Source organism: Choloepus didactylus, chromosome 15, assembly GCF_015220235.1.
Source record: "Choloepus didactylus isolate mChoDid1 chromosome 15, mChoDid1.pri, whole genome shotgun sequence".
NCBI lineage: Eukaryota > Metazoa > Chordata > Mammalia > Pilosa > Megalonychidae > Choloepus > Choloepus didactylus.
This window is the reverse complement of record NC_051321.1, coordinates 19419248-19438907: the sequence shown is the minus strand read 5'-3', so window position 1 is coordinate 19438907 and position 19660 is coordinate 19419248. Positions and strand designations below refer to the sequence as shown.

The following is a 19660-nucleotide window of genomic DNA, read 5'->3' as shown; positions in this document are numbered from 1 at the left end:
TGTGTTCTAAAAAGTTATCATCAGAAGTGCCTTGAAAGTACTATATGTAACATTTTAAAAAGTTGCTGGCTATAAGAAATGCTATTTTGTTTTCAAAATATGGCAGAGATGGGGGGAGGTGGGATCCCCAACCTATTATTCTTTATGAAAGCATTAGCTGCTTTTGTTATATTTTTAATAATATGCAACCACTTCTTCACTTGAGGAAAACGAGAATGAAATGCAATCGGAAGTATTTTGCACTAAATTGTAATTTCTCCATTAGTTTAGTCTGGAAACTGGTATGTTTTAACGCGTTTTTTAAATGCTATATGTAAAGGAAAATCTGCAGACTACTGGAGTACATTTGTTAAACTTATCTGCAGGGAAACTGAGTGTTATTGGCAGTGACTGTTCTACATTGAGGCTTTGTTTGGTTTGTTTATTAAAATATACAGTATTTAAAAATTAAACATAGCTTTACTTAAAACACTAAGCTGAACTAGTTATGTCCATTCAGATATAACCTGAACTACTAAAAAGTACAATTTCCAGAAGGTTTATTCTGTATAAGCTACGTTAGTCCTCTTTTTTCCCTTTCCTTTTTTTTTTTTTTTTTTCAATTTTGGTTGTTTGGTGTGCAATATGTTTTTGTAAGCAGGTAGTAAATAAACTTTGATCTTTCAAAAAAAAAAGTTCACGAAATAAGAGAATAGAAAAATAGCGAGAAAGCAACGAAACCATCAAAATTGACAAACCTTTAGCTTGACGAAGACAAAAAGAGAAAGACTCAAATTCTAGAATAAGAAATGAAAGAGGAGACATGATTACTGACCTTACAGAAGTAAAAAAGGATTATGAAGGAATGAATACTATGAGCAATTGTATGCCAACAAATTAGATTACTTAGATGAGATGGAAAATTCCTACCAAAACTTACCAAAACTTACTCAAGAAGAAACAGAAAAGTAAACAAGTAAAGAAATAGAGAATGAATTAGCATTAAAGAAAAACTATCCACAGAGAAAAGTTCAGAGCCAGATGACGTCACAGGTTCATTCTACCAAACAATTAAAGAAGAATTAGTACCAATTCTTCACAAACTCTTCCAAAAACTAGAAGGAACTTCCTAACCCATTCTATGAGGCCAGTACTAATATGACACCAATACCAGACAAAAACATCACAAAAAAAGAAATCCACAGACCATTATCTCTTACGAATATACATGGAAAAATTTTCAATGAAATACTAGCAAACCAATTCAATGTTATATGAAAAGAATTATGCACTAACAGGGATTTATCCTAGGAATGCAAAATTGGTTTAACATCTGAAAAAATCAATTAATGTAATACACCATATCAATTATCAATAAAATAGTAAGTAGAAACCACATGATTACCTCAATGAGATGCAGAAAAAGCATTTGACAAAATCCAACATCCTTTCACCATAACACTCAACAGACTAAGAATAGAAGGGAACTTCCTCAACCCAAGGGCATCTATGAAACACATAAAATATCTTACTCAATTGTAACTGAATGCTTTCTCCCTAAGATCAGGAACAAGACAAGGACGTCCACTCTTACTTCTACAACACTACGTTGGAAGTTCTAGCAAGGGCAACTGGGCAAGAAAATAAAATAAAAAGTATCCTGACTGGAAAAGAAGAAGTAAAACTCTCCATTTGCAGATGTTATGATCTTGTATACAGAAAATCCTGACGGTTAGAGTCCCTTTGTGGAAAATCCTAAGGAATCTACTAAAAAACTTTAGAATGATTAAAGGATAAATGGTCAATATACAAAAATCAATTGCATTTCTATACACTTGAAATGAACAATCTGAAAATGAAATAAAGAAAATCCATTTCTAATAGCATCAAGAAGAATAAAATACTTAGGAATAAGTTTAAAAAAAAAGAAGTGCAAGACATATTCTGAAAACTAAAAAATGTTGAAAGAAATGAAAAAATAAATAAATAGAATATCCCATGTTCATGGATTGGAAAACTTAATATTGTTAAGATGCCAATCCTCCCCAAATTGATCTACAGATTCAATGCAATCCCTACCAGAATCCCAGCTGATTCTCACAAGCATTGGGGACTACCAATTTAATAGGCCAAACCCATGATCTTGGGGCTTGCCCTTATGAACCTTGTACTGCAAAGGAGAGGCTAAGCCTACTTATAATAGTACCTAAGAGTCATCCCCAGAGAACTTCTTTTGTTGCTCAGATGTGGCCTCTCAAAGCCAACTCTGCAGATAAACTCACTGCCCTCTCCCCTACATGGGACGTGATTCCCAGGGGTATAAATCTCCCTGGCAACATGGGACATGACTCCTGGGGATGAGCCTAGACCCAGCATCGTGGGATTCAGAAAGGCTTCTAGACCAAAAGGGGGAAGAAAAATGAAACAAAATAAAGTTTCAGTGGCTGAGTGATTTCAAATGGAGTTGAAAGGTCATCCTGGAGGGTATTCTTATATGCTATATAGATATCACTTTTTAGGTTTTAGTGTATTGAAATAGTTAGAAGGAAATAACCTGAAACTGTTGAACTGCAACCAGTAGCCTTGATTTTCTGAAAATGATTCTATAACTATAAAGCTTACATGGTGCAACCATGTGTTGGGAAAACCTTGTGGTTCACACTCCCTTTCTCCTGTGTATGGACAGATGAGTAGAAAAATAGGAACAAAAGGTAAATGATTAACGGGGGGGATAGGATGTTTTGTGTGTCCTTTTTTATTCTTATTTTTATTTTTTCTTTTTTGGAGTAATGAAGATGTTCAAAAACTGTGGTGATGAATGCACAACTATATGATGGTACTGTGAACAAATGACTGTACACTGTGGATGACTGTATGTGAATACATCTCAATAAAACTGAATTTTAAAAAATGAAAAAAAATCATAACTCAATAAAACCAAATAAATGTTTCAAAAAAAGGAATCCCAGCTGAATTCTTTCTAGAAATTGACACGTTAACACAAAGAACCATATGGAAATGCAAGGAACCCAGACTAGTCAAAACAATCTTGAGAAAGAAGAACAAAGCTGTGGTACTCACAAACAATAGTAATCAAGACAGTTGATACTACCATAAGGAGAGACATATAGAATTGACAGAAATAGAATTGAGAGTCCAGATATAAACCCATACATCTATGGTCAACTAATTTTTGACAAGGATGGCAAGACCACTCAATGGGGAAAGAACAGTTTTTTCAACAAATGGTGCTGGGACAACATGCAAAAGAATTCACATGAATCTTTCTGATATTAGTTGCATGTGTTTCATAGATGCCCTTTATCAGGTTGAGGAAGTTGCCTTCTATTCTTAGTCTACTGAGAGTGTTTATGGTGAAAGGATGTTGGATTTTGTGAAATGCTTTTTCTATATCTGTTGAGATGATAACATGCAAAAGAATAAAGCTGGACCTTTACCTCACACCATAAACAAAAATTAACTCAAAATGGATCAAAGACCTAAATTTAAGAACCAAAACTATAATGCTCTTGAAGGAAACTTAGGGGTAAAGTTTTGTGACCTTGGATTTGGTACTAGATTTTTAGAGATGATGAAAACGCAGAAGCAAAAAAAGAGAGAGAGAAATAGGACATTGTCAAAATTTAAAACTTTTGTACTTCAAAGAAAACTATTATGAAAACGAAATAACCCATGGAATAGGAGAAAATATTTGCAAATCACATTTCATAAGGAATCTGTATCTAAAATACAGAAAGAGCTCTTACAAACAAAAGACAAATAACCCAATTAAAAATGTGCAAAAGATCTGAAGACATTTCTCCAAAGAAGATATACAAACAGCATCATTAGCCATCAGGGAATACAAATCAAAACCATAATGAGACACCACTTCATGCCCACTAGGATGGCTATAGGCAAGGAATCAGATAATAATAAGTGATGGTGAGAATGTGGCAAAACTCAAACTCTCATGCATTGCTGGTGGGAATGTAAAATGGTGCAGTCACTTTGGAAAACACTCTGACAGTTCTTAAAAAAGCTAAGCATAGTGTTACCATACAACCCAACAATTCCACTCCTAGGTATATACCCAAGAGAAATGAAAACATATACGCCCACAAAACTTGTACATGAATGTTCACAGCAGCATTATTTACAATAGCCAAAAGGAGGAAACAACCCAAATGCCCATCAACTGATGAATAGATAAACAAAGGTTGTATATCCATGCAATGAAATACTATTCAGCAATAAAAAGGTCTGAAGTACTGTACATGCTACAATATTGGGTGAATCTTGAAAACATTATGCTAAGTGAAAGAAAGCAATCACAAAAGACCACATATTATATGATTCCATTTATATGAAATGTCCAGAATAGAAAATACAGACAGAAAATAGATTAGTTGTTGCCTAGGGCTGGGAGAGTTGGAGGGAAATGGGGAGTGAATTCTAAGGGATACAAGGTTTCTTTTGAGGTGATAATGTTCTAAAATTGACTGTGGTGACAGTTGTACAACTCTGTGAATACACTAACAACTACTGAACCATACACTTTAAAAAGGTCAATTGTATGGTATGTGAATTATATCTCTGTAAAACTGTTACCAACCAAAAAAACAACCAAAAAACAAAACTAAAGCTCATGGTACATGTGTACAAACTTTCCTTATGACAACCCTATCTAGAGCAGCATGATCCAATAGAAATATGACACAATCCTGTCTGTAATTTAAATTTTCTAGTAGCCACAATAAAAATACTAAAAAAAACAGGTGAGGTCATATATTTTACTAAACCCAGTATATCCACAATATTACCATTTCAACACATAAGCAACATGAAAAAAATGAGCTGTTTTAGTTTTACATTCTTTATTTTTTTCTCCATACTAAGTCTTTGAAATTACGTGTGGATTTTACACTCATAGCACTTCTCAATTTGAATTAGCCACTTTTCAAGTGCTCAATAGCTACATGTGGCTAGTGGCTACCATATTGCATAGCACAGATCTAGGGAAAAAATTAAGAGAGAAAATCCTTTTATACCAACTTTCTATTTAAAAGTGTCAAATTCTCTAAATGCTAGCAAAAGAAAGGTGAATCCTATTTGAAAAACGCAAAACTGCTAATAAGGTCATGAAAGGACAGCTCTTGTTTCTTCCCATCTGTTCAGTGTGAAGTTTCTGATCATTGAGCAGTATGACCCAACTACCAAAATAAAGATTGAGCCTTTTATTAAGGCTCCCTCACCCCTTTAAAGTTCTAAATTTGGTTCACGTGGGGCAGACCTAAAGCACATAAAAAACCCCAGAATATAAATATATAAAATTTTCCAAATACAGTCAACCTTCCAACTACATAAAGGTGTACTGAGTGTACCAACACATTATCAAGTGAAACCATTTAATTTTTTATGTTATTACCAATTGCTTGCTGTTATTTTATGTGAAAGATGATACAAAAGGAAACATTCTTAAGGCTAGAATGTTTTCTATCCCATCCACAGAAGAAAAAGCAGCTTAGAAAGATAAAGAGCAGCTCAGATTTGTAATCAGCTTGACTATTCACTTTGTTGATACAAGCATCAGAGTTCATTAGAAAAAAAAAAGAAGAAGAAGAAGAAGGAAGATAGGGTAGGGGAGCCAGCTAGCCAGAAAAAGATTAAATTATGAGAGTCAGGTTTCACCATGTAGTTTACAAAAATTGTAAGAATGGAACCACATTAAACTATAAGCTTAAAAAATACCCTAATGGTAGATAATAAACTTTTAGGTATCTATTGCTTTATCCCCTAATTGGCAAAAACAGTCTAGTTGACTGTCACATCAATAATCTTTTAATCCCAGATTTCATAGAATACAGTCACATATATTATATAAAAACGAAGATTTGCATAAAAGAAAAACTGGCTATGCTCTTCCACATTATAAAAGAGAACTCTAAACACCAAGCAATTCTCTGCTTTTGAAAATGTGATTTTACTTAAATAACTTAATTTTTACACAACTTTTCAGGAATGCATTTATTTTGTAAATTGAAGTATAGTCATTAAAGATTTTTTGTCATTTTACCTGTTTAATTGTGCTCATATGCTGCTTCTCTGTTTCTGTTCTTTTTTTTAATTCTTCTCTTAAATTGTCTTTTTCTGAACAAATGTCTAAAATGAGCTCCTGATGCTTCTTATTTTCTTTAAGTAGCCTAAATATAAAAAGGGCAGTACAGGTAAAATGCAAGTAAAAATGGAGAAAAAATGATATATGGAATATAATGTTTGCTGATTAGGGGTAGATATCAATGATTTATAAATCAACATTCCTAAGTAATCTTTTTTTAATGATACATTATGCTTTGCAAAATATTCTCAGGTGAATAAGGCTATTAAATTTTTCTTAGAAATTTGTGTATTTCGAATCAAGTAAAATATAATCAGATAAAGAAAACCAAACCCACTTAAGTATATATTTTCTAGTATCTCAATTATGCACTTCATCCATTTAGATCAGTGGTTTATAATCAGGGGTGGTTTTGCCCCTAGAAAATATCCCCCCCACCCCAGACATTTTTCTGGAGATACTTTTGATTGTCACAACTGAAGCAGGGAATGCTACTGATCTAGTGCACAAGGGCCAAGAATGCTGTTAAGCATCCTACAAGGTAGAAGACAGCACTCTCACATCAAAAGACTATCTGGCCCCAAATGTCAATAGCGGTAAAGTTGAGAAATCTTGCTTTAGATTTTTAAAATATTTTAATGGTTACAGAAATATACAAATCAAATAGCAAGTAAACAAAATAACAATAAAAGTTCGGGCAGAAATTTCATTTTCAGTCCCTCCAGAAAAATATAAATAAAATCTTAAAAATTACTTGCAAAAGTATAACGATAGCCATTGCCTAACTTATTACACACTTACTATTTGCTAAGTTTACCTTTAAGTGGATTATTTAATATTTAAAATAAGTCTATGAAATTATTACTTCTGTTTTATTAAAAAAAAAAAAAAGACAACAAAAAACCCTGAAGCCTAGAACTTTGCTCCAGTTCACACAGTTAATAAACAGTTGAATTGAGATTGGACCCATAGCTAATTCCTAAGCCCACACCTTTCCACTTTCTACTTGGAAGATCACGCATACATTCAACTAACACAAACTGGGTACCTACTATGTTCCTACACTGTTCTGGAAGTTGGGGATACACCTCAAGGACCTTACACTCTAAGAGAGAAACACAAAATGAAATAAATAATAGATACATAATAAAATGCCAGGTAGTGATTAAGTTCTATTTGGATAAATAGAGGGCAAGAGGACAAAGACTGCCTTTAGCTGTGATGATTTTAGATAAGGTAGTCAAAGGAGGCCTCTCAGAGGTGGTGACAGTTGAGCACAGGAATGAACTGAAGAAGCAATCATTCAAGTGTTTAGGAAAATGGCAAATGCAGATGCAAATTTATTCAAGCCTTTTATGGCAAAGTGGTTTAATTTAGATAATTTATATGGTTAAGACATAGACTAGACTTGTTACAGAAAATTACCTGAAACAAGAATCCTGGCTATAATTCACAAGAGAACAATTAAGGGAAGAGTAAGGAGTAGCAAGCACTCAAACTATTAATCTTATAGGCCAAATGCACATCCTATACACCACTAACTGTTTTTAAGTAAGAGTTTTGGTTGGGACCTTAGACAATAATACTGTTATGTTAGAAAGCAGAGGAATGGATATATAAATAGACATTTGGAAATAGGTATGTTCATTGAAATTTAGAAGCCAAAGAAGAAATTAAAAGTCAAAAGAACTGAAAGGTAGTTTTCTTCAGAGAAAATGTTTAAAAAATTAGTTGTTTTAGAGCCAAACTAAGCTACAAAGCATTTTATTTTGGAATTTAAAATATGTGTAGAACAAAAGATTAATCCAGATTTAATATTAATAACTGAAATTTGTATAACACCTTAATGTTTACAAAACAATTCCATCAGGTAAGGACCATCCGCGTAATATGGGTGAAAAATATGACTCAGAGAGATTAGTTTGGCCAATCTAACAGAACTTGCAAATGGCAGTGGGAGCCTTCTAACTCCACGCTTTCCCCACTCTACCATCCTGCCACTATTATAACAATGGTACAAAAAAGAGGAATTTTCTACTGCATGTCTATTATTTTGAGACAGCTTGACAGCTTTAATTCATTGCAGATAACTGCAATAAAAACTGTGAAGCCAGACTAATTAGGCTCAGATCTTGATTTTGCCATTTACTAGCACGTGACCTTTAGCAGTTACTTAATCTCTCTGTGCTCTAGGTACCTCATCTGTAAAATGGACATAGTGATAGGACATACCCCATAGGGTTGTTGTGAGGATTCTATGAGTTAATATATATAAAGAGTCAAGCACATAATTAACAGCATATAAGTGTTTGCTGCTATTATTTATTATTCAATGTACAATGTCCTATAATTTACAAGAAAGGTATGAAAGTGGTAAGAGTACAGACCTAAGGAAAGTGAGAGGAGGCATCAAGAATAAGCTCAGGGCTAAGGTCTAAAAGAAGAGATATAGATAGGAAGAAAATGAGGGAGATGCCCTAAAAACAACAACAGAAGCACTGATGGTTCAATATAAAAGCAAATAAGCATATACTTGCAAATAACAGAAGTTTTCCAGTAAGGATGTGTATAGGAGTAGCAGGCACTGGTTTTGGGGTAGTATTAAGAAGGACCCTGGACACCAAGAGATTATAATTCACTGGATAAGTCAATAAAGGATGAGCTGGTTTTGCGAAGACTGATCCACAATGACTACAGGATAATCTGGAAGAGTAAAAACTAGAAGCAAGGAGATCATTAAAAGACAATTTTATATTCATCAATATTTGGATTACAGTATATTTTTTCCTGTCATCTTCCTCTGGAATCTGGATTTCCTCCCTCCCTTTTGCTACACACACACACACACACACACACACATCTCTATTCCAAATTTTTAATATAATTTTTAAAAAGAGAATTGATCTCTATTTTAGTGACGACTAGTATGCTTTGTTTCCTTTCTTAAAGGTTACATATACATACTTATTGATCAACTACTACACGCATGACTCTACTTTGGGATTAAAAGTGGACAAGATGGTATTTTCCCTTAAAGAATTCAATTTCAAATCACTGCTAATCTAATGCCATCAAAAACTTACTTCTTTATGGTATGTTCCTGCTGCAGATACTTGTCTTGTACACATTTTTCAAATATAATTAATGCATGTTCACTCTTATTCATTCCATTTGGTACTCGGTGTTCATCTGCAAATTCTGTAGATAATAGCTCAGATTCTATTTCTTCCAACAAATCCTCTGATGCAGAAACGTTTTTTATTCTTGAAATAAGTTTCTTGGTGCAGTCTGTATCATAAGGACTTTCTGAATAAGACTTTTGATCAGCTGCTTCTGTAAACGTAGATGACCTTAATTCCGTCAATATTTGTGTTACTGTCTGTTCTGTTTCATTTGTTTTTGAAACTCGGTTCGCAAAATCTCCAGCAGGAAAATTAGCTATTTGTTCAGCATTTTCTGGGCATATGTCTGTTTTAGCACAAGACTCCTCACCTCCACCATGATCTGGAATATAATTTTCCTGTGCTTCCATCTGATTATTGTGTTCATTAGGCTGACATAAAGTTTTATCAAAATTTGAAGACAATAGTATGGATTCATTTTCTAAGCTGTTGCCTTCACCACCAGAAAACAAGTTGCATGAGTCTTCCTTTAATTCAGATGTTGTTCCAATATTTTTATCAGAGGAAGTAGAGGCTACATGCTCTATCTCTGACATGCTGACTGGTATCAATTCACACTGCCTCTCTTCATATCTGCTTCTGGTCTTCGTTTCACATCTAAGTCAAAACATCAAAACAAAAAATAAAAAAAATTACCCAAGACACTCTCTATATATTTGCAAACCTCCATGATGTTAAATATCTAAGAACACAAATTTCATTATTAATAATTCCTTTGAAAGCCTCTGCTCAGGGAAAATATAAAAGAATAGCACAGCCAACCCAAGTGTGCCACAACCAGCAGGGCAGCTATAAAATCTGATTCTTTCCTCTTTCCATTTTTGTCTTATTTATAACTTCACCAGTTAATTTCAGTTGCAGTTTGTCATTCCCAATCACCCCAATAAGATGTTAGGTGAGGAATAATACTAGTAAACTGAAAGAATAACATCAAAGAATTGTTTAGAATTACTTCAATTCAATAAATGGGAAGACTACGGAAAGAATCTGTAAGAAAATACAGGGAAAATGAGACAGCAATGAAAGCTCTAGAAGAGAAACTGCATACCAAGATAATTGAAACAATGTACAATAATGATGATAAAAACTTAGTAAGAAGGTAAACTAAGCAATAACAAGACACAGCTACCTATACCCCAGAGATCTAAAAGCTGAACTGAGAGGAAGCCAGGGTATAAAGGATCCCTGATAGAATTTTTAAACATTCTCATCAGGAATAACAATGTTTAGTGCAAATCAAATGGAGTCCATTAAGCACTGCCTACGTCATAAAAGCAACATTAAAAAAAATGTAATTCCACAAGGTTAGAATACATTTTTATATTGTATGTGAGGTTCACTATTCTAGCGATCTTATGAAAATGAGTCGACTTAAAAATTATCCTGAGACAAATACAAAATATTTCAGCAATCTTGATGATTGCCTGTAAGCACAAAAGTGATATGACTAAAGTAGTAACTGAGAAACATTATTCTAGGAATGCAGAAAAGACAGCTTGTGTGCTAAATACCCTGGCCTTCTAGTTTAGACTGCCCTTTGGGGCATCAACTAATATAGACATTAGCCTTTATACTCTAAACTGCCTATCTATGTAAAATATATTTTCAAACAACCAAAAAAAACAAAAAACAAAAAACCTATCATCTTCTTGCATATATTTTATAACCAAGCCAAAGCCTATTCTAATATTAGAGGCTTGGATTAGATAATACAAATAAATGTAGTAAGTAAATAAAACACCTTACAAGTATGCTGTATTTCAAAATTCAGGATGAAGTAAAATAATTTTTACTTTAAATTTTCCAAAATTTAGGATAAAGTAACAAAAGCATTAGCCACTTAATTATCTTTCCCAAAGTAACCCAATTAAGATAACTTGTGAATGTGTTGCTGTTGAATTTAAAATCAATCTAGAATTCAATCTAAAAACTAATGAAGTGATTTAAAAAATCACAACTAACGCTACACTAACATAAGTCAGCTAAGAGCTAACCAAAATGTAATGCATAGCAGATAAAGAACCCATTTAAAAGAGAGTACTCCGCCACGCGTGGGTGCGAGTCCAACCCAGAAACCGCAGAGTGACAGGTGAGAGGTTTGATGCTCACTGGGTGACATGCTTCAACAAGGCATATTTTGATGCCAAGGAATTGCATAAAGAAATAAACACGCTTGTGGGCTATGATCTAGTATCAGAATCCAAACTTATGGCTGCTGCTTTGTGGTCATGCAGACAGTTAAATAATTTTGCTGAAGTGCAGTTTGCATCCTAGAGGTTCTTAAGGACAAGGCAGGACCTCTTAAGGAAATCCACCCCCATGTCATCCAGGATCTTAGACCAACTTTAAATGAATTGAGAATCTCCACTCCAGGGGAAATGGGCCTTGACAAAGTGTAAATTCCCATGGATGGGTTTCCCAAGGATTTATTGGAGTTGCTACTTTGATTGTAAACAATCCCCTGGAAAACTGATGATAACATATTACCTTATTCAAACAAGTTTTCCTTTATTGAATACCAAACTATGTAAAGGTAACTTGGACCTTAATAAAAGGGAAACAAGTTTAAACTGGAAAAAAAGAGAGTGGGAAAGAGAGAATAAGACTGTAAGGGCATTATGATTCTACCCTAGAGAAGAAACTTTATCACCTGACAACTTTATGGCTCCTATATGTGTGCCATAATTTGTCCACAGAAAAGCATGATGGAAATACTGGTTATCATCTTCTTACCCAGTTTTCATATTCCCAGTGTTCATCCTCAAGTCTTTATTTTTCCTCCTAGAATTCATCCACTTGAACAACTTGAACAACTCATAGCTTATGCCCATATAATCATTCAGTACTGTGCTCTTGAGATACAGATGAGGAATCTAGCTCCTCTTTACTGTGTCTGTCTAGATATAAAATCTCCAACTGAATATATGGATTTCTACTGGATGTTCCACTATCTCCTCAAAGTCAAAATGGCTAAATCCAAAATCACAATTACAGTCCCTATAATGGAGTACTCTCAGCTAATCTTTCCAATTTCTACCAATGTTATCATTTTTCTTAGTCATCTATTTCCTCACAGTTTTTACAAAGTTTATATCGCCTTCACTTAAATCCTCCTTTCTACTGTAATTGACTCCTATCTGCAAACTATTCCAGGCCCCTGACCACCTCATACCTGGAAGACTTGAACTGTTGGTTTTGTTCTCCATTCCTCCCTCAACTGTTTTCCATCCTGCAACTCCAAGTAAAGAAGCAAGGAGGTTTAAAAACGGAGGAGCAGGTGACTAGGTGCAGCCCAGGGGGCCATCAGGCCAAATGACAGGTCATCCAATCCAGAGAAGGGGTTGAGGTATGTACCATCAACTGCCAAAAGGGGAGCAGGAGCTGCTGCTATAAAGTGGGTCCTTAGTGGCAGAAGGGGCCAGTGAATTACAACACAGCCCCTAAAAAGTCCACATACATAGCCTCCCCAGAGACCACCATCAGTTCAAACAGATAAACCAGAGGGAGGCCAGGGCCACCTCTCAACTATAGAAGTTCACATAATGACAGCTCTGCTTCTGCTGGCTGATCTTCCCCAACTCCAAAGGGGCTAGCTGGAGGAAGAAAAGTGAGCATGTTTTAGAGCCAGATTACACCTTGTTTTCTCCAATCCAAAGCAGGGAGCAACAGTTTGAGCCTCTCTTCAGGGAGCAGAATGAATTTGTGATTAAACTCATTTCTTTTTGTTAGTTTTTATTTTTTAAATAAATGACACCTGTCAATTTCTGAAATGAGTATTCTCTAGTAACCAAAAAGGGCAGAAAAGGTATGACTAAGCCATTATTAAAGGAGTTACACTTCAGAGGGAAGTGGGAGGGATGGGCGAGTTTTATACGGTATGAGTAGAGACCCATTTAGGAAAACAATAAAACCATTCCATGTATATACCCCAGAATTAAGATTCCTCAGTAAACCAGTTGTAATACTTTTCTAATCTTATCTCTCAACATATTCCTAAAATCTAGTGTTCACTGTATTCCACCAGTCTAATCAGTCTAAAGATTCTCCCAAACATTAACATTTCCATGGCTTTGCCCACACCTAGATTGTTCTTCCCTTCAGTCTATCCAGGGCCTAATTGTTTAGAGGACCAATTTTAATGCCACATATTCCTCCAAATTTTCTCTCATTGCAAGTATGAAAATAATCTCTCATGTAAAATAAGCATATAATATCTTTATAATCATCAGTCTTCCTTGAGACATTTTTGGACAGCTTATCTCCAGTCTTTTGGATGATATCTGCATTAGCAAGAAGCCTTACTCTAAACTAAAATCAAGCCTCTTAAATCTCAAGCAAAATAATAGTAACAATAAATAAATAGATAAATAAATATAACAATATATCCTCTATTGCATTTAACACTCATTTTTGCAAATGCTGTTCAGTAGTTCTCAAAGGGAGTGGGAACCATTGGGTTTACACAATGATCTGGGGAACCAAACTGCATTTACTGGGAGAGAATCAGTTTGCAAGACGACATGTAATATGCAAGACAGTGCAGAACAACAAAAAATAATGTCACGTTCTGCTGCTATTTATCTAGGTTAAAAAAAAAAAATTTATAATTACCTAACCTTAGAATCTAACTTTTATATATTATCCTTCTATAAATCAAGGAAGACTTAGTTTACTCCCAAAAGACAAGTGCTTTCTAAACTTTTTCTCAGTTTGAAAAAGTCATAAAAACTGGCATCTGATAGCCAATTTAGCTTAGCTTGCAAGCTTAGTTTTCTGAAGCTCAAATGAATACTGACAGGAAGCAAAAGGAAAAGAAGGTGTTAATGAAGATCTATGTAGAAGTATGTAACAAAGCTATCAACAAAAATTAACTGCATAGAAGTGGTAGCAGATCAAAAAAACCATGAGCTGCATTAGGTCCATGATTAACCAGCAGAAAAAAACAGAAGCTGAGTCCTCTTGTGGGTTTCCAGTTGGCAATGCCATATAGGCCAATTTACTTTCTCTCTAGTTTTTGTTTTTTTCTTTTTTGGGGGGTAGGAGGGTTAGGAGTGGCATTAAAGCTACTGAGGACAGAACAGCCTAGTCAGTATTGAGACTAAAGGGGAAGAATGTAAAACTAGCCATTTATTTACAAGATCATTTTAAGTGCTTGTACAAATCAAGCACTTAAAATAATTTACAATTTTAGATTACAATATGTGTTGGCTTTTTGAGGTAATAAAATAGCAAGTTATTTGACTTTTCAGCAGCTCTTACTCATTAGCGGGAAATACTGTATTTAAAACTTACAACAGTCACAAAATTCCTCTTAATTCAAGCACCTGGCCCAGGAGTTGTTTCTGACAGTACTACAGGACCAATTCACACTTCAAAATTGTTTCTGTGGCGTGAGAACTGGTTTCGCTCTGACTGGAGCTCATCAGCTGTAGGCAACTGGTCAAGAAACATTTTTTATTTGCCATAAAGCCAACCATTCCCACCTTGGATACACTTACTAAAATACACTCATTAAAAAATTACTTAAATTTTTAAAATTTGCAATTCTATGAATTATTTCCATAAAAGAGCCATACAAATGAAAGCACCACGTAGGTTTTAGCTGTTTCCTTTATCTCTGCTAATTAGTATTATAAGCAACAAGAAAAACTTAGGCATATTCAAAAAACTGCAAATACGAACAAATACAATCCACAAATATTTGATAACAGGTTATGAAACAAACAAGTCTCATACAATGGGTACCACATCAGAAATACATCTCTAAACAAAACGTTAATTAATTCATTCATCAGATATGTATTGAGCACCTATTATGCCCAGGCACTGTTCTAGGCGGTGGGTATACGAGGTATACGACCATGAATAAAACAGACACCCCTCATGGAGCTTACATTCTGGTATAGTGGACCAGTATATAAGGTTCTATATTAATTTTTTACTTTTCATGTGTTGCTGCCAATAAATAAACATTAAATTTTTATTTTAAAATTACAGTACTTTAATGTTAAGCCTGCCTGAGTTCCATCAGAAACTATACAGAAACGCTGAGTGCTTTACATCCAATAGGCAAATCTGATTCAGATCAGTATAAATATTATTTACAACAATCTACGAACTTTCAATTATAAAATGTACCATTTAAGTCTCAAATAATACCAGCTGTATACTTCCTAAATAATGTCATTAAGATAAGCAAGTATGGCCTTATAATGGCCAATGTAATGGCTTACTCTCCTTAGTAGAAAAAGTACCTTGAAAGGTTTTATACATATTCCCCAAACACACTTTGAAAGCTAAGCAAACAAAATAACTCCTTTCTGAAGAGTCCTAGCAAGATTTCCATATGGCAATTAAAGTCAGAAGCAATAAATTAATCAAAGCATCCACAGTCCAGTATAATCTAATAACTCCCAAATAACTGATCTAATAACCCCCAAATAACTGATTTTTGATATAGACATTAAAAAACATTTTCTTAATAAAGCTTTTTAAAAATAGAATAAAATAACAGAAAAGAACCTATGTAAGAGACATGAAAACCTTGTTTCACATGATGATACTGAAGTCTCACATAAAGTGAATTTATGCAGATCAAATTATACTTTTAAAAGATTAAAACTGGGCTGACTTTTTCAAAGAACTCTACAGTTCTATGGAAAGGAAGAAATATTTTTTTAAGGTAGTCACATCCTGATTAGCCTTTCTGGTACAATTTAACTTTAATATATTGAGTTTCCTTTAAGTGAGACAACATTAGATTTTAAAAGTTGCCTTAGTACACCATAGGAAAAGTATGTTATATCAGGCCAAAATCAATTATCCTTGCAGGGATTTGTTTAGCTTTGCCCTCAAGACAGGGTGGGGTGATTTTATGTTATGTGAATGACAACCCCCCAAAAAAATGTTTAAAAAAAAAGGAGGGGGGGCAGGCAATAGATGGAACAAGACCTTTCAGAAGAGTTCAAAATCTGGTAAAAAGTTAACAGAAGAAAAATTGTGATTCATCAAGATTCCAAGAAAAACAGGATCAGTGGCAGCACCATAATGTTAAGTTATATCATATATGTCAGATCATCAGTATGGTTTTAGATCTATGCAATTTTACATATCTCTAATTTAAAAAAAAAAAAAAAAGCAGAAAGTTATGAGTGAGAAATCTTAGTTTGGAGCTTCTTGTGTAGATCTCACCATTTGAACTCTGAGTCTAAGAAAATATGAAAAGTGTTTTCAGCTAATTGTTTTAATCTGAAAACTAAAAGGAAAAAAACACATGATCTCTAATTCCCTTTTCAAAAAGGTTAAAAATTTTTTAAGATAATTTATAAGTCTGCCTTACATTAAAGTTTTTGTTAATGTTTTAACTTTGAAACCACCTTTGGCCTGGGCTTGGTTAATTTGGTATATGTAGTTTACAAAAAAATTAAATTATTCATTAGCTTTTACTATACAATCATCCCCCTACAATAGACACTTTACTGGTTCACATTTTTCAGTGACAGACAAGTGTTAACAAGAAATCTACTCACAATCCAACTAATACTTTAATACGTAGGAATCAATTTCCACTTTGTGTCTATCAGCTCTTCACGCCAATATTTCTGTTTGTTTACATCTCAGCCCAAGGAAATTTTAAAATCTCAGGAGCTGAGAAAGTTCAATGGGGAAGTGTGAAACAACATGATAAGATTAGGAAGGTATTTGTTAAATTATCTATGCTTTCATTGTTGCCCTTAATATGAGTACTAAATATAATAGTCATAATATTTTAAGCCCAGTAATATATGTTTAAGAGAAATTCAAGAATCAGCTTTATTATTTAAAGCTAGAGATAAGGGCTCTAAAAAATCAAATCATTAGAAGAAAAAAAAAAACAGAATCTTAGGTTAAGGATTCCTAGTTTAACATGGAACTGTTAGATGAGCTTGGGAAACTACTAGAGTTTGTCAGTCATTCTTCAAAAGAAAAGATGATTTTCCGAATCTCTAAATAAGGCTATCAACCTATCAACTCTTTCCTAAGAAGTGAGTATACTGCACTGTTTCATCTTCATTCTATGATGTCAGCATGTAGCTGTAAATAGATGTTTTTAAACTGAATATACTAAGCAATCATCATCAGCTATTCTGTCATTGTATAACATCAAAGGACAACTCCTGAGTTTATAGGGTGAAGGAACTAAAGGTTAGAAGTGGTTACTGTGCTACACACTAGCCACTCCCTTCATGTTAGCAATAAATAAGATTCTGAAATGCCAATGAGAGTCTATGGAATCGCCATTGTGCAAAGAAACCTTAAGTTTATATGCATTTATTCTGAATTATATAAAATACTCGAAAAAGATAAAATCAATATAAACACAATCCATGCATTACCAAGGATATTCTTCAGTAATTATACATGCTTGCCTATTACACTGTAAAAAGGAGTTTAATTCTTAATACTGCTAAATCTGTGAATTAGCCAATACCATTACTGAATTTAAAATAACATGAATATGCCAAAAAGAGAGGAAAAAAAGAACTAGGACAATCATCACTGTTTTCTATTTGTATAATGGTGGATAAAGAACTGAAAAGTGTACAAGGAACAGAAACCTTTACCCAAGGAGACAGTACAGTTTCACTATCAGTGTCTCTTCAGCCTTAATCAAGAACAACACACTGTCAATACCAAGGTGTAGCCAGTAGCTGGGAAGTCTCTGCTCACAAATGGCATACCTAGGTACTAAAGAGTTGATATAATTTGTTTTGTTTTGTTTTTTGAATGACCACCAACCAGCACACTCTTGAAACACTGCTCCATTGATTTACTGAACATTTTTCTTTGAAAAACTCCGAGCCTGTTATTTTGGCAGAAATACAAAAGGTGGACATCAACAGTACATGACACACACAAAAAGACTGCCAAGTACCTGAGACTGTACTGCATATTTTACTATACTAGCTCTTCTAATTCCCGTGAAACAGGTAACATTCCTATTTAACAGAGAAGGAAACTGTACAAGGTAACAAGACTACCGAAAACGCAGGATTCAAACTCAGGTGTTCTGACTCCAAATCCAGGCTTCATTCCTTTAAATCAAATCATGATGTGAACATTAGAGGAAGTTACTCAATTGTTAACAGCTGGGCAATAATCACACCTGCATTGTTTTCCAGAATTGATACTTCGGGAGAGTGGAAGTGGGCTTTACCATTTTACACATTTGACAGAGGCACAAACTGAATATTGTAATTGCATGCCTTACCAACCAAGGTTTATGAAATCCATTGATGGCCTTGGAAGAAAGGCAATATAACCGTAAGAATCCGCAAATCCGAAGAAGCGTTTCTAAGTAACTTAAATTCACAGTAATCGGAGTGTTTAGAAGGTGATAAAAAAAAAAAGTAGGTACACAGTAAACATAACGCACACACACACAGCCTCATTTTGGAGATGAAAAGAGAAATATACGATTCAGTCTGTAAAAAAGTCCCCCGAGCAGGTAGTGGTTAGATACAATTCGTACTTGCAGACCAGGCTATCCGCCCAAATTCGGCCGCTCTCGCGGCCCAGCCCCGACGGGTCGCGCTCCTCCCCACCACCTCGGCCCGGGACCCAAGGGACGTACGGCAGGGAGAGGAAGGGGCTTAAACTCCGTACCCCGCACTCAACTCCCCTACCCCCACCCCGCCCCGAAGCCAGACCGGGAGTAGCTAGCCCCCGCCCCGGGACCTCAAGGACAGCGCCGGAACGTAGCAACTCCGCCGAGCCTCTGCCGCGCCTCTCCGGTCCGACCCGGGCACCCCTTGGGCACTCACCCCACTTCTCCCAGACTCAGGCCGCACCCTAACGAGGCCGCTGTAGCTCTGGCTCAGGAGTCAGCTTCTCCATAGCTGGGGCCAACCGACGGGAGTGGGAGGGGGAAGGCCGCGGCGGGGAACCCCGCGAAGACCTAGCTGGGTCAGTCGCGGATTCCCCAAACCCCGGCAGAGCTGACACATCAACAAAGATGGCGGCGGCACTGATGCCGGCCCTGCTACAGCTGAGAGGGCGGGGCTCCCAGAATCAGCCAATCAGCGCGGTGGGGGCGGTGTGACGCAGGTGCACCTTGAGCTTCAGAGAAACCTGTCTGCAGTGGGCGGGGTCGGCGCAGCCCCGCCTCCTGCCTCGCTGCCGGGGGAAATCGGAGCTGGAACGTGGGCTCTACTAGCACCCGCCCTCCTGCGGACCCGGCGAGCAGGCTTTCCTGTCCTGCGCCTCACGCCCCTTTCCGACCCAAGCTGGTTGTTTCTTTCCGTAGGAAGCAGTAATTGGATATTTTTCTTCCTCACCCTTTGGCCCTTCCTCGCATTAGTCAGGGGCATAAAACAATAAAAGAGAATTCGAAATTGGGATT

General features: G+C 35.5%; 1 protein-coding gene across 1 annotated transcript in view; it reads right to left on the bottom strand.

Moving 5' to 3' along the window:
- Positions 1-19289, bottom strand: part of CCDC186 (coiled-coil domain containing 186) — a 56109-nt gene extending 36820 nt beyond the window's left edge. Inside the window, exons 1-3 of the mRNA XM_037804622.1 lie at positions 19083-19289; positions 9181-9876; positions 6056-6182 (exon numbers count right to left, since the gene is read on the bottom strand). Of these exons, the coding sequence (XP_037660550.1) occupies positions 6056-6182; positions 9181-9815 (762 nt within the window). The 5' untranslated portion in view covers positions 9816-9876; positions 19083-19289. The remainder of the gene's footprint in view (positions 1-6055; positions 6183-9180; positions 9877-19082) is intronic.
- Positions 19290-19660: the final 371 nt, after the last annotated feature.